This window comes from Thunnus thynnus, chromosome 11 (genome assembly GCF_963924715.1).
Source record: "Thunnus thynnus chromosome 11, fThuThy2.1, whole genome shotgun sequence".
Taxonomy (NCBI): Eukaryota; Metazoa; Chordata; class Actinopteri; order Scombriformes; family Scombridae; genus Thunnus; species Thunnus thynnus.
The window spans coordinates 11,343,329-11,369,668 of NC_089527.1; the positions used below are offsets into that span (position 1 = coordinate 11,343,329).

At 40.2% G+C, this 26,340-nt stretch overlaps 3 protein-coding genes across 5 annotated transcripts; 1 reads left to right on the top strand and 2 right to left on the bottom strand.

Annotated features, from left to right (window-relative positions):
• Nucleotides 1-2,661: 2,661 nt before the first annotated feature.
• On the top strand, nt 2,662-7,030 carry LOC137192449 (FAST kinase domain-containing protein 3, mitochondrial-like). Of its 2 annotated transcripts, none has more exons than XM_067603169.1 (10): nt 2,662-2,771; nt 3,039-3,953; nt 4,163-4,313; nt 4,426-4,613; nt 4,759-4,927; nt 5,381-5,466; nt 5,676-5,847; nt 6,033-6,102; nt 6,276-6,390; nt 6,865-7,030. In XM_067603169.1, the coding sequence occupies exons 2-10, from the start codon at nt 3,084-3,086 to the stop codon at nt 6,964-6,966; spliced, it is 1,923 nt and encodes a 640-aa protein (XP_067459270.1). In that variant the 5' UTR covers nt 2,662-2,771; nt 3,039-3,083; the 3' UTR covers nt 6,967-7,030. The 2 variants fall into 2 exon arrangements, with proteins under 2 accessions (XP_067459270.1, XP_067459271.1); XM_067603170.1 differs by lacking the exon at nt 2,662-2,771 and adding an exon at nt 2,784-2,863.
• A 1,082-nt stretch (nt 7,031-8,112) lies between these two features.
• Nucleotides 8,113-21,534, bottom strand: cfap65 (cilia and flagella associated protein 65). 2 transcript variants are annotated; one of them, XM_067603168.1, is made up of 35 exons: nt 21,397-21,534; nt 21,052-21,161; nt 20,035-20,222; nt 19,759-19,861; nt 19,169-19,335; nt 18,604-18,812; nt 18,001-18,137; nt 17,688-17,913; nt 17,274-17,542; nt 16,995-17,189; nt 16,672-16,910; nt 16,413-16,569; nt 16,068-16,199; nt 15,604-15,858; nt 15,369-15,508; nt 15,136-15,220; nt 14,871-15,017; nt 14,555-14,720; nt 14,311-14,439; nt 13,990-14,203; nt 13,643-13,771; nt 13,323-13,413; nt 13,091-13,176; nt 12,788-12,854; nt 12,450-12,560; nt 11,795-11,986; nt 11,361-11,519; nt 11,028-11,171; nt 10,757-10,873; nt 10,451-10,570; nt 10,304-10,354; nt 9,778-9,998; nt 9,420-9,557; nt 8,920-9,267; nt 8,113-8,769 (listed from the first exon to the last, which is right to left on the bottom strand). In XM_067603168.1, the coding sequence occupies exons 2-35, from the start codon at nt 21,130-21,132 to the stop codon at nt 8,727-8,729; spliced, it is 5,256 nt and encodes a 1,751-aa protein (XP_067459269.1). In that variant the 5' UTR covers nt 21,133-21,161; nt 21,397-21,534; the 3' UTR covers nt 8,113-8,726. The 2 variants fall into 2 exon arrangements, with proteins under 2 accessions (XP_067459269.1, XP_067459268.1); XM_067603167.1 differs by having other exon boundaries at nt 21,052-21,134; nt 21,397-21,533.
• A 229-nt stretch (nt 21,535-21,763) lies between these two features.
• Nucleotides 21,764-26,248, bottom strand: LOC137192450 (motor neuron and pancreas homeobox protein 1-like). The gene is made up of 3 exons (XM_067603172.1): nt 25,404-26,248; nt 24,134-24,294; nt 21,764-23,058 (listed from the first exon to the last, which is right to left on the bottom strand). Exons 1-3 carry the CDS (start codon nt 25,864-25,866, stop codon nt 22,726-22,728), a joined length of 957 nt encoding a protein of 318 aa, XP_067459273.1. The 5' UTR covers nt 25,867-26,248; the 3' UTR covers nt 21,764-22,725.
• Between the last annotated feature and the right edge of the window lie 92 nt (nt 26,249-26,340).

Genomic DNA, 26,340 nt, shown 5'->3' on the forward strand with positions numbered 1-26,340 from the left:
GATTTATGCTGTTTCCCAGCTGTTATTGTAACATACCCACACATGGCCTATTCCCTCCTTTTCCATGTGGATGAAATTAAGCTCAGCTGTGACTTGAGACGATGTGAACCATGAGGCAAGTCCGTTTGTTTGTATGCAGCACCATCTTGTGGTATTTGTTAAAAGTACATGACAGACACTGAGGACTGAAGGGGGGGGGGGGGGGGGTGGATTTGAAGTTAGTTATAAATGATTCAAACCTAAAGGAACATACAATAAATTAAAGTGACTACATATTATTAATAAATGAATAAGACCCCTAGTGTCAATGGAAATCTTGTGAATGTTTTCTCATCATCACTCATAACTAAAATAGAACTATAATTGAAATTATAAAAATAAAATTATCCAACAATACTGAATTACACCCAAGCTGCTCATTTAGATTAGATAGTTTATGGTCTGACAACTTTCACTATTTATTTTGCACCACATTAATAGGCTGCACAGTGGTATATGTATTAGGGATGTGCAGAGGGCCTAGTATTTGTATTTGTATCTGTATTTGTTGAGGCAGAAAAAGTATTTGTATTTGTATTTGTATTAAAATAAAAGTGGAAAGAGGCTAAAAAATCCTGTTTCTGTTTCTGTTTTTGTTTTTATTACACTTTTAATTTTAGAAAATTAAAGTGTTACAATAGGTGTTCACGAATAACCTACCTTACGAAGGAGGTCCCCACACCGGGTCTTGAACAGGAGTCTCCTTGATCATAGCAGACTGCGCTGACTGCTGAGCTAAAGCTTTACTCATGGCCTCATTGCAGACAGACCTCTACAGAGACAGCACACCGTGTAACGTGTAGGGAAGAACTTCTCATTGCACTTTTCATTTATTGCCTATTTTTTACAACCTAACTTTGTGGAAAGGAGAAGGGGAACAATAGCTTATGGAGAGTCCCTTGGGAGCACTTTGCATGTGTCAGTAGCTCAGGTTTTTCTCTGGGGAACACCCCCAACTCCAGGAGCAATGTCCAAATTAGGAAATGTGCGTCATGTAGTAAGTAGATGTGAACCCCCTCGTTGAGACCTGCTGATAGACATAACAGTGGAGCAGAGGACAGAGACTTAGATAGATAGTAATGTAACCAACCTGCAACAACCAACCTGGTATTTGACATGTTTTTTTTTTTCTTCACGAAAACAAATAATTTTTAAAATATCTGTGCTTTGCCGCATAACGAATTTGTATTCGGGCACACCCCAGAAGTTGCTATCAGTCATATGTACAAATATACATATGTACAGAAAAGTAAAAATCTATAAAAAAAAATGTGGTGAAGGGGCTAGAAGAAATGCAATGAATGTGATAACCTAACATAAATTGGTATCTGTATATTTTGTATTAGCTTAAGCGTGTATTTAAGGACTATGTGAGGAGTAGCTTCATTTGAGGATAAAGAAAGACACAAGCCACATGTTTATTCAGGGCCATACAGCCACCATGGAGGACACTGTGGTCATGTTTGCTATATTTCTTATTTAACTGAGAGTAGAGTGAAGCTTTAATGTTCCCTCGAGGTCAATTTGGCTTACAGACAGAGGTCCATAATAATAAATACAAAAAGAATTCAACGAGTAACAACAGTAATCAATCCAAAAAAAAAAAAACACAACTACAAGTTAACGCCAACATCACAGCTGTCATTTGTCACCTAAACCATCAGAGAAAGCAACAAAAGAAAAGAAGCCAGAACCAGGGGACACTGTGTCACACACAGCTAGTAACAGGCCTAATCACATCGTATTAAAAAGCAGATAGCTGTTGGAGTAAAAGACTTTGTTTTATCTGTTTGTGTCCCCTCTTGGGATGTAAAACCTCCGCCCTGATGGAAGCAAATTGAACTCACTGATCATAAATGTTAGAAATGACTCAGTGAAAGAAGTATAAATCACTTTTAACAGAGACTAAAACCTTTGAGAATCCTTAAGAAAAACAATCTTTGGTTTGCCTTCTTGTAAGTAAAATCAGCGTTGGCATCAAATGTAAGTTTCTTATCCAAGATAGTTGCTGAATATTTGTAGTGCTGGATTACAGTCACAGGCTCCCTTTTAAAGATGGCGCAAGAGAAGCAGGTCTCCTGCGAATGTCAATGAATATCTGTAAGACATGTAGGAAAGACTGATCACAACTGTGGGATTTTATTCTGGGGAGACTAAAACTCTTCAACTAAAAAAAAAACAACATTAACACATTGTGGCGATTTTAACATAGTATTCAGCATTTCCTCAACAATTTTATTTCTGGCAACGTGGAGAAGGTTTTAAAACAGTATTTATTGATCTTCATATATAAATATAATTAAAAAGTTTACCCAATAAATAAAATATGATAAATCAAAATGACTAAAAACTTTTTAGACTTCATTATTCTTATTTATTTGTATAAAAATAGCTAATTAGAGCAACCTTTGAAGAAATACATGGCATTAATTCACTTTTAAGAGAAGAAGGTCATTAAAGTCAGTGAAGATAAAGTGTTGCTAAATTAATATGACCTATGGCCACAATATATGACCACATTTGATGCGGTCTGTCAATGGATCCGGAGTGGCACGGCTCGTCTAATCAAAGTGCACGTGAGTAGGCTACATAATGTGCAGTATACAGGTTGGCCACAGGGTGGCAGCACATGTAAACACATGTCAACTTACACAAGCTGTTACCAAACGCTGCTGAAGACTGTTCGGTAATGAGTCGCAGCCCTCCTCTATGATCCCGCTGCCTCACTGGAGGTAAGTCGTCTGTAATCCTAAACACAGGGAGAAGTTACTCAGAGCAGGAGTTTAAGTTAAGTTTTAGTCATGTTGTCAAAGTGTTAAACGATGTAAGTACAATTCCGCTTCATTCATTTTAAAGTTGACAGTGTCCTCGTCTTTGCGTCTTCTACAATGTGTTTATGTTTAATTTTACTCTTTCTTTAAATCCTTTGACTATTACACATGTGAAGCACTGAGTGTAAAAGTAAGAAAATGCCCTGACAGTGGATTTTCTTGTCTTAGTGTGTTTTTCTGTCAGGAAGGGGCTGTTACATCACAGACGCAACAATGAAGTCCATCGCTTGTATTTCTACCTCTGTGAGAACGGCGTGTCAGCACACCTCAGCTTGTTTCTCTCTAAATCGTGCTTTAATTCGTTCCAGTCCGGTGGGTATATGCACTAATGCAGTTTTTGCCAGTAAAACTGTAGTTGCGCAACAACCGTGCGTAACCGGTGTACGTGCTTTTCATGGTACACACGTAAATACAGCAGCGGTCCAGCACGTGAGTGCAGCCCCTCTCCCCATCCCGGTCTATGTACCGGGGAAAAGTGAGAACGAACTGAACCAGCTTGGAAGACGCATGACACCTAAAACGGCTACAAGATCGGCCCCACACCTGTCCCCATACAGCCCATACACCAAACCACAAAGTAACACAGCTGTCAACATCCACTCATTGTTTGAAGGGGAAGTCATCCAGGAGCTGTGCACCAGGCTGACACACTTCCCAATCAATGACAGGGCAGAGGGACTGGCCACTTTACTGGGAGCATGTGTTGAGTTTGGTGTGGATGGCCGCAACCCTCTAGTCTCTAGACTGATAAATGAGTGCCTGGAGCTCCTCTCCAACAGAGACATCAGGGTGGCACAGCTCTGCCACCTGGGTGAGGTGGCGTACGCCCTGGAAGGCCGCCAGTCAGCGATGGTGACAGAGGTCCTGGACTCCATAGGTGCAGTTTTAGAAGAGGACATTGTCTCTCCCAGCGAGGCTGTCAGGGTCTACTCCCTCCTGGCTCTGTGTTACCAGCCTGCCAGCCAGCGGCAGACACTCCTGCTGTCCACTTTGCACAGACACACACAAAGGCTGGTCCACAGGCTAAAAGCCAGACAAGTCAGTGACATTCTGCAGTCCCTGCTGAAGTTACAGCACCGACAGGTACGAAGAGCAGTCCTTTCTCAGGTTCTCTTTAATTTCTGATGATTCTGATGATTTCTCACTTATTAAACACCTTACATCTAATTGTCCTTTTGATAATTCAGTTTCTTTACGAAGACATGTTCAGTTAAAAATAAATGTAATGGTTGTGATATATCCCTTTTTATGTAAAGGATATTAATACATCATACTAATATCCTCTTTGACAGGCCATTTCCTTGGTGCTGAGGCTGAGTCACAGAGCATCACGAGTCTTTAAAGCTTTCAGTAACAATGAAGTGATTAAGGTGCTCTCTGCATTGATGATCCTGGGACAGCATGATGAAGAGCTCCTGGCTGCTATGGAGAAACACGTGCCAGGTGTGGTTTATTTAGCAAAACTTTCTGTATTATTATTTTTTTTTAAAAATAAGGAAATGTAAAGATAAGGAAATGTTGAGATAATCATGGATTATTTTGCTGTGTTTGTCAGGGAGGCTGGGAAAGTGTGATCCGGAGTTGATCAGCACCGTCATGGAGTACTGTCTGCAAACGAGGTGCCGCTCTGAGCCCATCTTTGAAGCTGTGGCTGAGAACTTTGTACTCCATGCTGAGAGACACACCACCCTCCAGATAGCCAAACAGATTGTTGCCATGGGGAGACTCAACTACCTGCCACAGGTGAGGGCTGTTTATACTGTTGTAATACTGCACACAAATCAAAAGGCAATGAAATGCAAGCACACATCCTTTCTGGACAAAAAATAGGTTCCTCAGCATGCTATAAAAATAATCTGTAGTAATTAATCTCTCCTTTACTCCTCAGTGCTCCAATCAGATGTTTAAGAAGCTGGAGAGCATTTTATCATCAAGGTTTTCCCAATTCCAGCCTCGCTCGCTGATAGAGGTGCTGCACGCCTGCATCCACCTAGAACGCTTCCCGCTCAACTACATGTCCAAAGTTTTCAGCCCGTACTTCCTGCAGAGGCTGCAAGGTATGTATAAGCTTTGTATTGCTTACTGTGAGAGAAGAAGAGAGAGGGGAAAGAAACTTTGTCACATCATGTTTTCATCTAGTGTTCCCATATTTTCTGTCTGAGGAGGATTCAGAAATACACCCACAACTAAGTGTCAGGGTCAGTCGTGCCCTTTACTGCTTGTTGCTTCAACAAACAGGCTTCAAAATACTCTTGGGCTCTGTTATATCACTCTTTCACCTGCTGCTGTCTGTATATACAAGGCTGGATTTTGTAATAGTTTTAGTGTCTTTGGTACCATACTGTTTATTTATTAGAGTGTGGTTATTCTGTTTTTTGTCAAAGAAAACTGCTGTCATACCGAAGCTACTTGTTTACAGCACATGGATGTACAACATTTCACTGTATGTAATATGTATGTAACAGGCTATGTAATGTTTATGATGTAAGCTGTCCTTGTCTGTCCTACAGCACAGGGGGAGCCATTGGACAAGAACGCATTGGGACAACTGACACAGCTCCATCTCTCCACATCATTAGAGTGCAGTCACTACTGGGTGAGCATCACACAACCTAAGTTTTGTAGTTTTTTTAAAGCTTAAACAGTATTAATTGAGCTACGTATACTCACTTTATGTCAAATTACTTGTAGTAGTTGTCTGAATAAGTGAAGCACAAGCAATGTCTTTCCACTTTGCTTTTAGAAAAAGGATTGAGTCAGAGAATTGATAACAGGAATGAATTCTTCTTTCGCCTTTCTGGTCAGGGTCCCAGGCTGCCCTTCTTCCTCCATGTGAAGAGGTTTTCGTCTGTGGACCAGGCCTTTGAGACACCCATGGAGAGTCTCTTGTACAAACAGGTCAAACGGCCGCTGACACAGCTGTTGGGGGGAAAGTTTTACTCCACCAGTATATTTACTCATAGTGGATACACTGTAGGTAAGCTACAAGCAAACAGATATACACAAGTATATGATATATGCTATATTAGAAATACTTAATGGTATATCCCTTCAAAATTCAAAAAGAATCAACCATGTGGCTCACATGAGCTCCATGTGTCTGGACACCTTACTGTTCATGCTGTACTCACGGACAACTTGTTGTTTCCCTTTTCTGCCCAGATGTGGAGATATGCCTGGATGAGGAAGGATTTGTTCTGCCCCTGTCTCAGTGGGATCACACGTATAGAAGGTAGAAACCCAAATGCTGCAGTGTTAGATTTACAAAAAATACAACACACACTGATTAACACACCATTTACATTTTGAACCAGTTGGAAGTTAACAGACTCTTCTGAACTGATTATTTAATCGTCTTCCTCACCCCAACAAAATGACACAATGTTATGTCTTGTTCATGTGTAGGATGGCACTGTGTTTAGATGGTCAAAACCGTTTCTGCAGCAACACGCAACACCTGCTGGGAAAGGAAGCCACTAAGAGGAGACACCTCCGTAGGATGGGCTATGAGGTGGTGCAGGTATGTTTGGCAAATATTGTTGCATTAAAATTAAAATCATGATCATAAAACTAGATTGTTGCATCTAGGCATCACAGCTTTGTTCACTGCTGATTTGCAACTTCCTCTTTAAGTCTACTAGTTAGACATTGATATGTTTTGCCTTACTTACAGTTGTATTTGTTGACGCTATGTTGTAATTTTTGAGAATACACTTAGTATTTTTCATTTTTGTTCACACACATGCTTAGATGTGATTTATAATGGACTCAGCCTCTGGCCTCTTGTTGCAGTATTTTTTTTGTATTGGCATCTCTATTTATTTGTTATCTTCAAGGCATGATATTCAAGGAAAAAATGGTCAGCATTAAGATGTCCAAGCGCCTTTTTTATTTGTCTTGAACTCTCAGCCAGAGAAAATGAAACAAGAATGAAAGACATACTTTTTTCCTCTCCAGCTCCCAACTAGATCTCTACTATTTTTTTCTCTTACAGATCCCTTACTTTGAATTTGAGAAGTTAAGAACGCACAGGGAACAGGTCCAATATCTTCACAGCAAGATCTTCCCCACCATCTTCAAGTTCAATCACAGTTGACTCACAGGTTGAGTACAACTTCAACTAAAGATTCTCCAGAGACTTTTAATGGTCGATTCTTACATTATTGTATAAAATCAACCAACTTTCCAATGAGTTGAATGAACATTTAGCTGAGTGTTGCACACTTGTTATATACAGTGCAATATGAAGACGATATAATGCCTGACAGAAAATACTGCAGACATATCATAATAGGAGGATACTAATCTTACTGTCTGGGAATAATTCAGAATAAAATATTTCACAGATCTGTAAGTTACAAACCGAAGTTACTGTATAACATAAATATATGAGTGATGGTCTGACAGTTTGATCCCCTGGTTCTCTGTCATTTTAAGAATTGACCTGTCTTGTTTTGAGCGTTAAGGTAAAAAAAAAATGCCAATGGATTGTTTTTCAAAGATATTTTTAACATTGCTGCTGATATCAAAGCTGTCTGTTAAGGGAATTGAGAAATTAGATAAATGTGGATAGATATAATAATTTTCCCATTAAAAGATGAAAAATCATATCCCTTAAATAATGGAGCTATTTAACAGCTGAACTACCAGTTCCTTGGCCACATGCGTGACTATACATCTCATATATGCACCTTGTGACCTGATTTTTTTACTTTGTCAATGGCTATAGTCAAACTGACTAAAAAATAAAAATAACAATACTGACCATTTCTATTCTGTTAACTTATTACACAGGTAAAAGGACATGATAAGTGAATAGAAAATAATAATTTAAAAAGGTTATGTAAATATTTAATTGCACAGGGTTGTGACTATGCCTTGTTAATTGTACATGATTTTCTTTGGGGTTGGAAAAAGAATGTGAACTTGAAATTGGTCTGGAAATGTTGATGTTCAAATTATAGCTATACATGAGATGTACAATGTGTGATTTGCACTGTGCTTTTATTAAATGCTTGAAGATATACCATAAATTGCCTCAAATTATCTGGTGGACTGATTTTTCAAAATAGGAAACACTGAGAACAGTTGTTAGAAACTGTGCAGGGGCCATGCTTGTAAATGAATATCAGTGATCTGTATAAAAATATTCTGAGTACATTGTACATAGACAATGAATAACGTCTGTAAAGATACACTCTACTGTTGCCCATTAGCATATAGACAAATACAGCAACAGAGATAAATTTTTAATTAAGGCTTAAGATTGAAAAATGAGACATCAGTAAACCTGATATGCAAAAGCTAAAACGTGAATGTTTTGCAAATGCTTGTTTGCAGTGTATATAGTCGGTTAATGAAGTCACACAAAATCAACATTTGAACATACGCTGCTCCTCAAGCATACAAAATAATTTGTCTTCAGTTTTATGTGCAGTGTAATACTGCAGTAGTTGTGTTATTATTATGTAATACAGTTTTGCAAGACAACACAAATGCAATAAGAAACATTTAGTATGTAGAAATGACTAGTAAGATGGAATCTCTTTAATTACTGTCCAAAATATGTGGTAATGACTTACAACAGAACCGCACAAATGAAATGTTTCTGTTAGGAGCCTGGTTACCAGGTAATCGCTTAGAATCAAAGATAAAGTCCAGTGAGTGCAGAGATATTGGGCTAGGTAGGAGAGACACATGAATAAAGCAAACATTTGATGGCACTGAGTGGGATGGTATGTGGCAAGTCAAACTGAACATACTGATGGGCTATAAGTTGGTTTTCAGTGAAAACAGAGGAGGGAGATGGACCTCTGGGACGCTGGTAGATGGTTCCTGCTGGTTTCTTTTTGATTTTCACATTTTCTCCTCCTCCATGGCTCTGGACACCCTCCTGATTCTGATGGAACACACAATATGTTAACCATATCATGTAATATTTTATATCTGCTTAAAGTACAGATTTCATTTAGGTTTCATGCAACAAATACACCATGGAGTTAACAATGCCAAAGCTAAATGTGCGTGCACAGCGTATGTCTGTATTTACCTGGCAGAAACAGGTGGCAAGATAATAGTGCGGGGGTGCACAGTAAGGACAAGCTCTCCTCTGACAGCTTCCATCATCAGATTCTGGAGGGTGTTCAGCAAAACATCTTCAATCATGTCAGCAGGCACATGTTCAGTGCTCAGTGTGGTCTTTGTTTGGAGTCTGTTCCCTGAACATCCTGCAGTCCCATCATTGTCCACTGGGCTGTGCTGTTCTTTCAGTTCAGCCTTTGTTCCGTTCAACAGATCTTGAGGTTGGGGTGTAGGGGGCAGGGGTGGCTGGTAGGTGACGGGCCTGGACGCCAAAGTAATCAGAGTCTGAGCGAAGGCTTCATCATCTAGTATGCCCCTGGAGCATGGGAGGAGTAGAAAGGGAGCAAGATTAAATATACACACACACACACAAATACACCTTATTTCTTGTCACAACTGCTCTAAACCCAAATGTAAATCCAACCATCACCATAAAAGCTGAATATGAGTCTTTACTTTATCTGTTACCTGAGCAGAGAGTCAAGTATGTATATGAGAATGTCTCTCTCAGGGCGGTGGACGTGTGTCTGTGGAGGCAGCCCAGCAGGGAGGGGTGTGCTGGACAAAGTGGTTTCAGGCCTCTGGGACTTGACTGACTGGAGGCACCTTAGCAAGGCAGCACAGATGAAAACATTATTGCTACAAAACTGCAAATCCAATGGAGATCAGGGTTTTCTGAAACCTGATCTCCTTCTGTTTAGCAGCAGTCACAATTTATTTCCTAAATTTTAAATACATTTCATGTGCAAACAGATTTATAAAGGACACTCAAAAGTCTGGATTTTGCTTGGTGATGCTTAGTGTGTACTGTCAAATAATGCTTTACCTATAATGCTTATTGAACTGGTCAGGGAAGTGTGTGAGGAACTCCAGGGTGCCATGGGAGCGTGCCGTAACCTCCAGATGCAGCAGAGCAGGTTGAGGAGGTTCAGGACTCTTCCACACTTTCGCTGGTTCTCGATGCGCCCGCCGTTCAGCTCTTGTTAGCTTGGTACATATAGTGCCCAAGGTTTCACAACTACTACTGGCACAGATAGGAGGAAGAGTCTGGATGTGAGAGAAAGTGAGACATAAAAGTCAAAATAGAGCAGTGCATCATAGACTCTCAAAGATTTCGATTTTTTCCTGCTTATTTATAAATTAATGTGAATAATGTGCTATAATAATCATACAGAGGGTACCTTGCAATCTTTTAAATGGTTTTATTTTCCTTTGGTAGCGTTACACTGCTGCTGTTTGTATATAGTCATAAAAATACATAATCTATAGCAGTGAAAAACTGCATCACAGGTACTGTACACCAGGGATGAGAATGAAAATGAGATGTCTCGTGTTAAAATTCTAAGAGTCACCTTATATTTCCTGAATTGTGGCCCTTTTCTTACGGGAACTGCTACAGATTCCTGTAATGAGACAAAGGGTAAAAGCTGTGAAGATGACTGTCACATTATCATCAAATATATGGCACTTTGTTTGAGTTAGGATCTCATCTATCAAACCCCTTGGCTCTCTGTAAGGTCTTTGTCCAAAATAGTGAATTCATCGTGCTGTCTCTTTTTCTCTTGCTCCCAAAGCTGCAAAGCATCATGATACCGAGCCAGTGCTGCTTCTTGAGTAACCTGGGGATTGAGTTGAGAGGAGAGGAGAGAACAGAGCAGAACAGAGGACAGGAGAAGAGAGGAGAGGAGAGGAGAGGAGACGAGAGGCAATAGTTTGCCAAACCAGGACTAAAATATCAGTCAATATTGGACATAAATTCACCAGGCCCTTGCCATTTTATTTCTGCACTAGCACTGTTGTGGTACCTGACAGATGAGATCTAGCCGATAAATGGTGGGGTAGTCAGTAGAGGTGAAGGTTAGGACACAAAGGATACTCTCCCCTGGACAAAGACTGCATTGCTCTGGATGGATCTGCACCACCTGACACAACACAAAACACAAACCTGGTTAGTACCTGAAATTCTGAATAGACGTGGCTCACACAACAGGGAGAGTCAGCTTGTTTCTTTCTCAAAATGGCGTTATTAACACACATAAAATATTATGCAGAGGCTGCAAATGCACTTTTCTGTACCTGTTGGTTGCACTGCGTGGCCAGGTCCCATGTACAGTGGACGGTGTCTCTGCGGGACATGTTTGTGAGGAAAAAGATTCTTGAAGATCGTGAGCACACAGGGATGTCGCCTAGAGAGACACTGTCCTCGGACAGGAATACCACCTACCAACACAGACACACACATGTTGGGATGAACGCGTATATACAGCTACAAATGGTCACAAACACAAAGGCAAGAAGACTTATGAGGACTAGACTGTTGGTATTTTAGCAGAATCTGAATTACGTTAGATTCAAATGAAAATATGTTGAAGAGTGTCAGTCTCTGTTTTGTTTCATAGCTGCTCTCACCTGTCCTGGGAAAGGCACTCTCTGCACACAGGGTACAGTTGGCTCAGCATCACTGCATTTAAATGGGTTTGAGGAGCCCAGTGCTGGAGATCCAAACCCACATCCCTCAAACTTCACCAGTGTGGAGTCTCCATCTTGGATGTAGATAGGAATATCCATCTGGTAATACACAACAACAGACAAGTCTCAAAATCACAAACTAAGTTTCAGTAACTGAGTTTCTTTGACAGCTTGATTCCTAAATTGCTATGTGACTGACTACTACAATGCTACAAAAGAGAAAAATACAAAAAAAAACTGCAGTAAAATGGACATTAACATGTGACCACAGTTACAACTGGCCAAACTGCTTCTATAAAGGGCTTTATAATGGGATGAGAGGGGTATTGTTAAGAAGAAAGCAGAAGGTAGGCAGAGTATGGCTCGATTCATACATAGTATATCTTGGCCTCCAGTGGTGAGAAGATAAACTCCAGCATGGCTGTCCTCCCTGGTAGGACGATTCCCACTGGATTGAGGCAGCACAGCACTGGATGATTAAAGTTGTCCACCTGTAGCTGTGACAAAACAGCTGTATCCACTTCATAATGGACTGGCACTGCACCGCCATTGTATACTTCATACACCTACAGGACAACCAAAGATGAACATATTTTAAGTGAGTCAAGTTTTGTCTACCTTTTTGTCTAATTTTAACAGGTGTGTAGTTATAGGTATAACAGACCAAACAAATGTATTATGGAAAGTCTGGGAATAGTACAAAAATGTAATACACAAAATCAATTTTGTTTTTGGAAAAAATAGCTCAGGTAGCTCAGGCTGCTACTGTATTTACCAATTTATCTTTGTGTGAGAACAGTAAAAAGATTTTTAATTGCTACTTGGTGGATCACATCTATGTTGAGGTTCCTAATGGAAAACAATCCTGCAAGTTAATTATCTGGAGAAATCTGTGGAGGCTGTTGCACTTAATATGAGTTGATATATGAAATATTATATGATAAGTGTGCAATATACATTTCAGCTAACTGTAAATAGGTGACTCATACAGACTTTATGTTAAGGCTTAATGAGAAATCAAACACACACCTGGGTTGGAGGAGTTAAATCCCCAATAGTTACAGGGGTGAAGACATGTTGATTGGAGGCGAAGTGGAGATACGGTCTGTCTCTCTCCACCGTCACCCCCTGGAAGTTCAGCTGCACACAGAAACACAAGTACATCAAGTTAACAGACCATACTTAGTGATATATCAATTTACTGCATTCCTCCAGCTCTACAGCAAGTAAATGAGACAATACTGGAATAGCACAACTAACAAAGAAACAATTTATTTTTGTTCATACAGTTACTGTTAAGCAAAATGTTATTGCTGTTTTGTTAGCATAAATAGTCTCACGTAAATTTATCAGGAGTTGTGCCTCACCAAGATCTCTCTGCCATAAGAGAGTTTGAACACGATGGGAAACTGATCTGCCCCAGCAAATTCATGGCTGTGAAGGACAAAGTTTAGATTATTTTGGGATCACATTATTAGTATAATCACATATCTAGAAGGTCTGCCATTCTGCTAAAATGACATCATTTGTCATCATTTCAGTTTCCAAATAAACCTGAAATGTCAGAATAATCAAATAAATGCATTACAGCTTAATCGCCACTGCCAAAATGACAAACTTTTCTGACTTGGACACCAGTCTGTGTTGTATCCTGTAAAATAATCTCTGACCTGTAGCTGAATTGTACTGCCCTCTGCTGGCCAGGGAGCAAAGTTCCAGAGCGGGGAGAAATGCTGAAAAGCTGGTTTTCTTGGACCTGCCAATAAAATGAAAATATTTGTGCTTTGTGTCGGTATTTTTTTTTGAAGGCAAAATGTCATATCTGAAATATCTGAATCACTGTGGAGATGGTGATATTTAAAATTCCTTCATGTTTTTAGATAAATACATGACATGTCTGACCTTCATCTGGTACAGTTCAGTGCTGCTGAACTCTCCTGTCTCGGCCCAGTACTCCAACTCTATCTGTTGATCCTCTGGAAACAAGAATGTCCTAAGAGGAAGCCAAACATCAATAAATCCTTAGAACACTCTTTTCAAATTCTTCTCAATTTCTTTATTTTCTTTCTTCTTATTTTCATCAGTCTATCTATTGTATCTGCACTGTATACATAAACTGAACATTTTAACAAAAGTAAATAGAATGCTAAACGCAATTATCCTTGACTTGGCTTAACTGTACATTATATATTCTGTACTATACAGTCTGTTTTTTTACTCACCAATCTACAGGGATGGAGCCAGGGTTGTGAAACATCAACATGATAGTAGAGGGGTGTGAATTCAGGGGAGCTGCACTGAAGTTAAAATCCAACAAGACTTTGGTAAAGACAGAAGGACAAGAGCGCAAACTAGAGACAGGAAGAGAAGACAAGGCCAGGGTGTTACAAAGATATTCAGTTTTATTTCGTAAAAAAACAAAAAAATCAAAGTAAGATTGTAAAATTGGAATCCAACAAAAACTGTATGAATTTCAAGACCCACAGTAAGCTATCATGGTCTTCTATTTTTTCTTTTTTCCCCAAGTACAATTCCAATTTCACTGGGTATAGTATATTATGCCCCTAACCTGTGCCTGGTGGGGGTTCTGTAAGTGAGTTCTACAGTGGAAGGGTTGGAGAGCAAGTGCTCATTGAGGCAATCCAATGAGAAGAGTTTCCACAGATGCACTTTGTCGAGCCTGTCCACACTGCCACTACTGCATGCATCAGTCACCTGTAGGGTGGGGAACACACCCTTAGCACGCACTTCACACACTGCCTGGGGAGGGGATGACACAAAACCTAGGGAGAGAGAGAGAGAGACAGAGAGCTTAAAGAATCGAATAATAGAGAATGAAATGATAGTATACATTGAGTAATGTGAGTGAGAGTATGTTTTTTTTGTCTACCACTGGAGTTCAGTGTCTGGTAGTTTATGGTCCACAAGTACTGGGCTCGTCTGTGTGGCCTGACCGTGGATCGGAGCAGCACTGTGGTATGTGAGGCAATGGTTCCCCTCTCACAGTCCAGCTGCAGGACTTAATGGATCAGACAGGACCAAGTTAGTGGTTCAACTAGTTATGATCAGTGGTCATTTTGATTTGAACGGATTAATAACTTAAATATACATAAGAACACCACAATAGAGAATACCACTTGGCTCAGTTTTAGGGTCATAAATATCTTCCTCATCCAGTAGTATCTGCTGTACAGAGAGACAAAAGGTGACAGGACAGGGGCTGTTGTTCACCAGAGGAATCTCAATTGACCGGTAACTTCCAACCAGAATCTCCCCCACATCTACAACTGCTCTCTCTGCCTGGGGAGTAAACAAATATTGCTTCCAGATCAACACATGCTCTAAAAAGGTGAGTGGAACAATCATTTGATTTTGCTTGAAAAGTGACAGCTCAGATGAACATCACACACACACGCACACATATGTAACAAACCAAGATGAGAGTCACACCTTGATGAAGCCTATGGAGCCCGTTCCCACCACTTTGAGGGTAAGGTGTGATATGTTGCATTCAGGAGTCTGGGTCGGCCAGAAGGTGAGAGTAGGTTTGAGTGTGTATGTTTTCTCTGCCAGAGGACTGAAGGACCATGTCTGTACCTGTAATGTCAAGATGTACAAACAATAGTAAATACAGTCAGTTGCTCAGTAACTTTCTTCAAGAAGTCACAAAATCACTGTCTGCATAAACTTGTGTGTGATCCTTTCAGTCTCTCACTGAGCTCTCATTGGGATGCAGTTCACCAGCATCTGGTTCAACAAAGATAAGCTCCTGGTCTGACTCTGGAATGCTCCATTGGAACCTATCATAAAGGATGATCACATAAAACCAGCTGTAGACAAGATTAATGATGATTGGATAAACAAACAATACACTGAAAATGTCAGAAATACATAACCAGAATAACAACCTTTGGATAACAACCATTATAAATCAGACAAACAATTAACCGTAGAGGCAGGCGGCTGAGGTTCCTGAGGTTTTGGGTGCGCTGAGTCTGTGAGCCCACAGCGGTAGGCTTGAAATATATACTGCTGTCTTCTTCCAGAGACACACAAAGCTTTTCCACCACGCTGACAACTGTCAGTTCCTAAAGGAGACAGAGAGAGATGCACAGATAGAAAAACATGCAAGCACAGTGTGGGTGTGTCTTACTCTTCTTGTCCTCTGTGTTCATGTGTGTACCTGTGTGTGTTTAGCTGCATTGAGCTGCAGTTGGAAACTAAATCCCTGTTTGGGACTGTCTTCTGTGGGAGTTGTTCTGAGCGTGAGGATTTTGTGATCCCCTGGCTGGATCAAACCGCAGCTCGGCACTACAGACATCGATGCCAAGGCGGGGTTTGAGTTGTGGTGTGGGTCCAGACAGAAAGTGAGCGGCAGGTCTCCAACATTCTGGAGGAGTACTGTCCGATAGCAAAGAACACTCAGGCCTGGAAACACCTATAAAGAACAAAATATTACAGTTAGCCGAGTATAGTCTCTTAGTGTGTATCAGCGTTATAATGTGCTTCATACTGCTTTCAAAAGTTTTAGCTTGACAGTTGTTTTCTGAGGGAAATGATGAGATGCATCAGCTGAAATACCACTGTCATCTGTTATTGTTTATTGAGATTACAGCAAAACTCTTCTTTGTAGTGCTTATGCCTCACCACTTGATGGGGCTTAAGGGAGTAGCGTGGGATAAAGTGCTCTTTGCCTGGCTGGAAGGAGTGGCCAATGACTCTGACAATCACACACCAGGGCGGATGTAGCAGTCGCTCCTCAACGTGATGATTGTCTTGCTGAATCCAAACAGGTAATAGTTTAGTGGCAGCAAATGAATACAATTTGATAGTTGTAGTCTCAACAGATACAGAGGACAAAGGATAGAATACACCTCCAGATAACAATGATAATAACGAAATTATTTACTTTTCACTTTATTCATTCAAAAAAGCAAGGCATCATTGTTTGTTGTGATGGATTTTTTTCTGTAGTTTATACTCCATTATTACCTTATAGTATGCAAAGCACTCCAGTTGACCTCCGTGCAGAGTATTGAGCTGTTTGGGGTCATATGTCACTCTGAATGAAGTGGACTTCAGTGGAGCCAGGTCACATGATGAGGGAGAGATAGAGAACGGAGATTCTTGGGCAACAGTCCAAACCAGGCTGGAAAAGAAAAACATGCAGTAGAAGCGATACTGTATATACAATAGAACAGATATTCTAGAGAAGAAGCCACAAATAAAAGACAGGCAGGTGGTACTGTACCTGACTTTCCGTCTGGTGTGATTGGTGATGGAGACAGCCTGAGAGGAAGTGGATGAAGTAGACAAGGAGGAGGGTATTTTGTGATTAAACAGCAGCTCATAGGGCACCACAGATACACGCGGAGACAACGAAGACAAACTGGAAGAGAGAAGATCCATGCCCCCCAAGCAGAATTGGTAATAGTCCTCCATGGGAGTGCTCAACACAACAGCAGCACTGTCTGGTCTTTGGTTTGACTGCTAACAAAGTGACACAGAGGAAAAAAACAGAGTAAGCAAAATGGACAAAAAGAGATGGTAACACATCTCTCTTTGGCACCTTACCTCCTCCAGTGGACAGAGGACCCTCTGCTGGTCCAGTTGTATATTATGGTCTTGCTGCATGGCAGTGAGAGTGTCCGGTGGGTCCTCGCTGCGGTTCCAATGAAGCCTGTCCAGAACCAAGTGTTCGGGTTTCAGTACAGCTGGTTTCTGGCACTCTGAGTGACAGGTACCAATCAGGTCAAGGAACACAGGGTCCTAAAAGAGGAGATTGATAATGTAAGACAGTAGATTGAATCAATAGTCTTAATGATGTCTGTGTTCACATTTATGTTCTCCTACCCTGTGCAGTATGAAACATGCCACTCTCCTGTGGTGTGCAAAAGGCTGTGTGGGCCTATACACTGCTTTCAGTGTTATACAGCTATGTGGGCGTAAAGTGCCACTCGCTGGCTGCATGCTGAACACACTGTGCCCGCTACAGTCAAGGTCCCATTGGTAGATAGCCTCAACAGGTGAAGAATTGACCAGCTCCACTGTCTGTATTACTGCTCCTCTTTCTTCAACACAGCCAAAGTCCACCACAGAGGAAGACAAGGAAACTTTGGGACCTAGTTACAAAAAGAAATATTTTTATACACATGCCTCTGATTCTAGATTCTAAAAATTCCCTTCCCTTTTTCATAAAAAAAGTTAAAGAATACACTAACGCATTTATTCATTCATTGTATGTTTGTCTGTGTGTGTGCCCCCTACCTATACAGTTTCCAGTGAGTTTGAGCAGGGTTTTGTTGAGTGCCCCTTTACAGTTTAGAGACAAATACTCAACAGAGACAGTATCAACAACAGCAGGAGTATAGGTGACTGTAGCCTGTAGCGATCCTCCAGGCGCCACGTTACCCCTGGTGATATCACAGTTGAACTCTGACCCCAACAAAGGCACTCCACCAGAAAGTCTTGACAGAGAGAAAGATGCAGTTACCTGGAGGAAAGAGAGGGAAAGATAGATGAGAGGGGAGGCCACTGAGAGTGTATATGTGCATTTGTGCATATTTTGGGTGCCACTCACAGGGGAGGGGTTAAAGATGTCAAAGTATTTCTGCAAACTTTGGCCAACTGCCACAGAGCCAAAGTGCAGCACTGGACCACCCTGTTCTTTTTCATTCTTGGAACTCTTACTTCTCAGCTGAAGACATGGGTATTTGGCTGTCAAGGGAAGCAGAGGAGAGACAAGAAGTGAGTGAAGGAGTATTAGTTCCTTTCCCCCTCATCTTCTGACAAACAGTATTCTGACAACTAGGGTTGGGGTTAGGATTAGTGTTATGGTTCAATCCATAATGCAGCGCTATTATGTTAGTATATAAATAATAAAATTGCAGTTTAAATAAATACACAGTCAGACCTAAGCACAGCTTGGTGAAATCAGTGTTCATAAACATGAATATTTGCATTTTGTGCTTCCCAACCAAGCATACTTAAACTCACAGGTCTTTTTTAAATTTTACTAACTTTACTGATGTAACCAAACCATAAATCAGCTTGAAAGCTATTTACAATCATATTCTTTGATTTCGGTAGTGGACAATTTATACAATTTATTTATATCACAAACTGTGTCCCCAACACTAATTGTTAAGATACTGATTTATGTGTCTGCCTATGTTAACGGTACCTAGTCCCTGCAGGAGCACAGTGCAGCAGCTCATTTCATTGTCCCCCTCTTCTCCAAACCTGCAGTAGGCCTGCTGCTGGTACACCAGTGCTTCTTGTGGGTGGAAGACGACAGTGATGTGACACCCATGGCCGGGCTTCAACAGGCCTTGCTCAGGCCCCAGCTGGAAAGGTGCTGCACACTCCCACTGGAAGCATGTCTGGAGTTTGCTGAGTGAAGAGTGTATGCAGGAAAATGGGGAAGATAAAGAAAAAGCATGGAGGGAGAGAGGGATTGATGAAAATAATTAAAAGGAGAAAGAGGAGAGATTTTAACATAATTTGCTTTTCTCCAAAAATGCATTTAAAAACACGAACATGCAAATACTTAAAATATAATCATATAAAACATATTACATATACAGTATGTATACTCATTCACTTGAATGAGAAAGTGTGTCCAAACTTTTGACTGGTACTGTATATACATTATATGAATAAAGGAATCCCTTTCCTTTCCTCATTCACTCCCAGGTTATTCATTCCTCCTGCTTTTTCTCATTTTTTTCAAACATTCTAATGAGTACCTGACATTTTTGAGCAGGAAGGTAGTATATGTGGAGTGCTGAACAGCACAGATTGGCAGCAACACAGAGTCAGGCACCTCCAGGGCATGACAGGGAATGATGGCACGGAGGCATACTTGGAAGCTGCCATCTTTACTCTGGAACTCAACGCTGTCCTCATACTCACACTGTCCCAAGTAGTCAGACAGACACACAAACCATTACACAGACAGACAACATTTTAACAGGAGAGGCAGATCATGTTACATATCTAATACTTTTATATGAGTAACAATCTTTCATCTTTTTATAGCCATGTATGCTTTCTGAGGGGATGTGAATGATTTACACAACTTTCTCTGCTCTGAATGATACAAAATATGACACTTTAGCAATGTTATATTATGGTGTAGATAGGAGTTTTTTTGGAATTATTTAGAGTTACAGTATATGACCATTTTTTAATGGTAAGACTACAAATACTTGGGATGCCTGTGGTCCAGGAATACAAAATGCATACTCACATTTGAAATCCCTGGGGCACAACACTTTCAAAATACTGGTACAATCTATTAATATATGCCATTCTGTTTAAGATTGTGATGTGTTACCCTTTGGAGTGGTCTAAAGGTGATTGGTATTGAGAAAGAAGTCCCTGGGCTGACAACAATTATCTGGGGAATCAAGGTGGTGAAGAATCTGGACACTGGAGGTCTGTGAGGGGGCAAAGACAGGATATGTTAGCCTGTGGATACCCATCGAATTTATATTGCTTAGCTTGGGAGTAAACAATAAGCTTTGACCTGTGTGTGTTTGTGTGAACACTACAGCTAGCTTATACAGTATGTGTATCTATACATATGCGTGTCTGTGTGCTTTTGTTAGACCTCAAGTGTAACTTCTGCGGCTTGCTTTGAATGTTCTTTATCACTAATGTCTTGGTGAACTCTTTCCCCAGGTCCCAGTCCTCCCAGACCAGCTCTGGCCTCGTTTCCAGTCCTAGGAAGCAGCATTTTCGGCTGGACGCTTGTCGCAGGTGCTCTGCTCCCTGTTGCCTATGCTTATTCCCTGAATGCTGCCAAGTGAGGCAATGCAGAAGATGTAAGATTTGGAAAAAGAAACAGATAAATGGCTTTAAAACTCTATACATTGAACCTTTAGTATTTAATACTTATTGTAACTGAAACAGCCATATAGTGACAGCTATTGCAGAAAAAGTCACATTCTGTACAAGCACTTGCTTTTCATACTTGTGAAAACATTGTGGGATAGAACAGTAGGAAAATATGGCTTTTTTAAGTGTCATTATTTCAAAACTAATAATTAATGCACAGATGAACAAATGAGATTAATTTTACTACAGTGCAATGTCCACTGTCTGTAGTCTGTTGATTTGTAAATCAGAGCTTTGTTTTTTTCTTCTTTCCTCTCCCATTACATGACCATGTCATGACCCCTCAGAGATATCTGTTGACCCTTAGGAGAGGCTCAACCCCTATGTTGGGAACCACTGGACTAAACCAGCTAAACATATGTAAAGCAGTTCAAACTGGCTCCACCTCCAGCAGCTACAACAGTAACATGCTGCTTAAATACTGATGCTTCAGTGTTAATAATAATTGGTCAGAGGCACCAAACCACTACTGAAATACTTTAAGTATATTTTGCTGCTAATTCTTATGCACTTTTACTTAAGTAGGATTTTTCATGCAGGACTTTTACTTATAATGGAGTATCTTTACATTGCTGTATTGGTACTTTTACTTAAGTACCACTGCAAACCATATTTTTACTCAGCGTGGGATCAACACAAGTTCAGCACACAGACAGTATTTGTCTGTTAGGCTACAAAAAGAAAACAGGCAACAAATCATTGATGATGACGAGCTCTTGCAGGTGTTTACTTTGATACCCTTCCCCGAGGTGGAGGGCTTCCATTGTGCGCCTGATCCCAAAAGGTCTGGACCCCGAGCCTCAGCTAACATGACTGGAGAAAGAAACAAAATACAACAAACTATGATACAGTATGGCTGCGAATTCCGGAAGCAGCTGTTTTGCGTGGACCGTGTTGATGAGGATTTTAAGTCTTACTAAAAAATGACAAATTTCATATTCCCGCTTCAGTGTAAGCCAATTATAAAAGCTAGCTAAACACTCATAAAATACCTTATAAACTGAGACGGACAATTACTGTAACACAGTTTACTGCTTGAGAGCACGGTTGGTCAAAGTGACGAACCCGCACTTACCTCATTCAAACGTTATAAAGTTTGAAAACAATCACAACTTATTGCATTTGAGTGGTGAAAACCCCGCTAACAACAGTCACCGGGCTAGTTTAAGGAAGTTTGTTGTCCACTGCGTTTCCTTGGCAACGAAGAACTGTTTGTATCGCGCTAGAAATTAGCCTACGGCAGGCCAAGAAGGACATATACATATCGCGAACTGGCAGAATTCATAGTGGGTAAACATACTTTAACGACTTACATACTTTAACCCGACTTACATACTTTAACCCGCTAATTTAAAAGGCAAAGGCGACATTTCATTCACTTTGTCAGTCTGAAGTTTTTGGATCAGCACAAAGTCATGAATTAAACTTTATTTTTCTCCACAAAAAAGAACCACTGTTGCATTTAAATTGAAATATATTAAATTATATAAATTATATTGACAACAACACACTTAATATAAGAAAAGGTTTACAAAATACAGGGAAAATGTCATACTAATAGCACATTTCAAATACCATATAGTATGTGCAGCCATTTCTTTCTGTGTGGCTTCATCTGTATATGACATGCAGTTTCAAAAAGATAATACAAAACAAACAGTTGAATATTACACAACTAAAATTCATGACCATATAGTCAAAACGTACTACAATAAACATAGTAGTGTTTTTCTTGCCACTCTATTACAATGCCCTAAAACTTATACTGGGTCATTATAAATCCATTACTTGTGTCTTCCTAAAAATATTTCAGGTTTCACATGTTGGTGGAAATGTTTGTCCAGCATTTGTAACAGACCAGGAAGCACCGATAACAATGTAACACTACTCTCTTTACAAATTCAGTCTCCAAGTTATTTTTTCTGTTTCTTCATCCTCCCACCAAAGTGCCATTTATATAATTTTAAGTACATGTACATTCATAGATAAATTAGTTTATTGCAAATCACAGGGCAGGGACATTGACTTTCAATGTGTTTGTACTGCTTAAATCAAAAATAAACCATGCATATAAATGTCCATTATAAGTCAGAATTATTTGTGGGTGCTGAAGTAATAACTCAGATGGATTGCTGGCAATTAAACCATCAAATGTCCAGACACATAAAGCTGGCATTATCCTGGTTCGATGTAATAATTTTTCATAGCCAGCTCGATGTGCAGGTGTCAACAAGCCCTTTGCTAATTTGGGAGCTGCAGATACAGATATGGCACTATTTGGATGTGGTAAATGAATGATCCGCTTTATGCCACCTTATTTGTCTACCTGATTTCATTGTGCATTGTTTTCTCAAGAGCAATAAACATAAAAAGACATACAATAAAAGCATGCTGAACTTTATAACTATGGGAAAACACCAGTTCTTGTTCTTGGGCCTCCCTCTTCCAGCTCCTCCTCTAAATAAGAGCTGTAGTTCCCTGTTCCTCCTCCTGCATGCCTCATGACGCCTATACAGCCTGAAGAACCTGCTCTCAGATCCTCTATCTCCTCTTTTTCATCTTCATCCTCTCCTTCTTCTTCATCCTCCAGGCTCGAGCTGTGAGAGTCACCCTGAGGCTTGGCACTGTGTATACCCATCTCAGTCCTTTCTGTGTCAGTCAGTGCGGAGGTTGCTTGTTCCTTGGCTTTGCGACTTCTCTTCCATTTCATTCGTCTGTTCTGAAACCAGATCTTAACCTGGTATAAAAACAACAGGAATCACAATGGAGTTAAGATACTTTGAGAAAAATCTTCTCTTGTTGTCGGAGAGGAGAAGGATGGTAATAATTTTGATATTACAGACAATATTAAAACAAGGCTGGTGATGAACAAAATTTTAAAAAGCAGGGACTTGGCAGGATACATAGCTGCTTTTACTTCTATTAAAGGGCTGTTTCACCCAAATCACATAACACATTTTTTTTAAATATTTCCCCCAAGTGGTATCTAGCCATTCAGATATTGTTTTAATTTTGTTTGCTAGGGTTTTGAGAAATAGACTTCTGCCTTTAATGAAGGTGAGTGTATTTTGTTTGTGGTGCTCAAAGCACTGATGAAATACACACCAAAGCAATGTGTTTGAATTCAGGTGTGACAGAATCTTTTGTGTTTTTAATGAAAGTCCATTCACCTCAAAGCCAGAGTGAATAAAACCAAAACTTTCAATTTGTTTCTTTTCATGTTATTTTGTTTGACAGACTCATTTGGATTTTTTTTTAATTATTCTTATCACTGTATGTTGAACAAAGATTATGAAACTATCAATATTTGTGCCTTTAAGCATTATATGCTTATAGTAGCAACATAATTGGCAGACACACTGTTAATGAGCAGCTACAGTTAGCATACTGTAGCTGCACAACAACAGAATTTATTATTTTTGCTTACCATAAACCTTATCATTAAAAATAAAACTAGTAGAACATCACTGATGAAAAGCATGTTTTGTATTTTTTTCTTGTACCATATATAGAATAGGTGAAATGTGTCTGTGAAAAGTGTTGCTATCCTATATTTTAACAGTGAAAGGGCTGAAATACATTAAACACGCATTTCCTAAATTATTATTGATGAGTGTACTTTTTACCACAAAAAGTGGGTTTGCAAAGAAATGTATTCTGCAGGCCTCTAAAAGGTTTTCCAGTCCTGCATCTGTATAAGCATTAAATCAGTTCACACTTTCAAAGATGCCATGCAGCATGAATCCCACACACAATTTTACAGAATAAATATGATATAATAATAATTCATTTGCAGCCTCTGAGGCTCTTACCTGAGTCTCGGTCAGCATGAGTGCAGTGGCCACCTCAAAGCGTTTAGGCCTAGACAGGTATTTGTTGAGCTTGAACTGGTTTTCTAACTCCAGCAGCTGCTGGCTGGTGAAAGCTGTCCTGGGCCTCCGACACTTCCCCAACAAACCTGCCTGGGCTGGGCCTGAGAAGGGAAAAGAGCAAGAGAGGGGCAGAGACAAATAGAGAGTGATTTTTTTTGTGTATTTTTATTTATTTACATTTTTTGTTGCTATTTACATTTGTAGCCATTTATTTTAACAGCTCCACACTGCACTGTTAGAGTATTTCACTTATGCAGGCCTATGAGTAAAAGAAAGAAACACAAAAAGAAACAGTTTCATTCTAGAGATTTTTTTTCTTTAATTAATCTTCAAAGAAATCCTCACAGAATCAAACATTTTGTCTCTATCCCATTGTTTGGATGCCACAGGCCTACCTGCCTGTATATCTTGCTGCTTCTGTCTGTTGCCATTATTGCCTTGATGTGAGGACGTGTGAGAGGATATTGCTTTGGAGAGGCAATAAAACATCATAGAGGTCCATTACCTTAATGAAAACACCGTAAATGTTATCATTTGATTAAGTGGTAGGTCTATTTCAGGTGTTACCTTAACCGTAAATGCTGCACGTTGTTTTTTTATTACATAAATTGTCCTTAAGCGGCAGCATCTCAATGTCACGGTCTTTTCAAAAAGCAGTGCCAGAACGCAGGCGAGGGCCTTAAAACATAAACATGAATTGGACGTTGGCCTACTCATCACTGGACAAAAACGTGCCAAAATACAGCATTTCCTCATGGACTGGTAAATTAAAAGGTAAAATAATGATGTGGTAGCCTACATGATGCACATATTTTTAATCAGTCTGCTATACAGGTTATAGATCTTACTAGATCTTTTTAAGGTGTGTGCGTAAATTCACTTATAAGCGTAAATGAAATTTTATTTTTCAAATTATAAACCTGGTGCCAAATTTGAAAAATAAATAAGATGAAATCGAATAAACTCATCGAAGACGTTATAGACATATTTTAACATTTAATCTAATAAATTCAATCATGTATTATGCAAATTTTTGTTTTTTAAATTGTGACCTTTAAAACATTCATGTTTTATAAAGATAAACTCTGATCCACAAATTCCGAAGTAGATAAACATCATGCATTTTGGCTCTTTCACCATGTTAAGGAGTTTATTATTTTATATTATAAAGTTTATTATTAGGCTGCACCAGACAGAGTAAGCCGCTCACCTCCATACTCTCCGAGTCTGGGTATCATCATTCCAGCTCTGATCCAGGGCTCCAGCGGGATCGCCCCGGCCATCGTGGACCCCTTCAGTTGCTCCGGGTATGGCTGGACCAGCTGCGTCAAACCGGGATAGATGAAGGCGGGGTGCTGACCGCCAAGAGCCGCCAGAGGGTACATGGATCTCGGGTGCATTCCAAAGAATCCCCCCTGGTGCACAGCAGTGAATCCTGACTGTGACAAGTTGAAGAGGGGTGGCTTAGAGAGAAGTCCTGGCTGGACCTGAGAGGTATTTGTTGGGTTTTGGTGAGGAGAGGGCGTCTCGGAGCCGCGGTTCGACACCGGACTGTCGCTGGGGCTCCTGTTGTAATACAACTCGGGGGACGCACCATCAGTCCTCTGCTCCACGTCGTGCGCCAGTAGCGCATCAATGCGAAAGTTTTTGGATTTCTCCATGGTGGTAGTCATTCTGTCCACGAAGTGCCCGAAGAACACCTGATGTCAATTCGTATGAAACTGGCCTCCTGTTCTTGTCAGTATCTTATATTCAATACTGCAACTTAAACTTACCAAATAAAGTCCTCTGATGGACTGAAATTGGTCTCTAATTACAAAACACAGTATGTAGAAGCTTCAAGTTAACGGAAACTGTTGTCACTCCTCCCTTCTGAAGAAATGTCTTCTATCTGGCGCACTCCACTTGAAAAAACCACTTCACCCACTTCAACAGTGAGCTGAAAAATTACTCGCACCCAATGGCACAATAAAGTCTGCTGCGTTGTGATTGGCCAGAGTCCTGGCGCGTAGGGAGGGTATAGGCCCACTCTTTCTTTTAAAGGGTTAATTATGGGCATTCGTGCACTAATGTATCAGCTTGATGTTTAATTCTATACAAATACTACACAACGTTTATAGCAACATTTAAAGTATTTTCATGAGTAT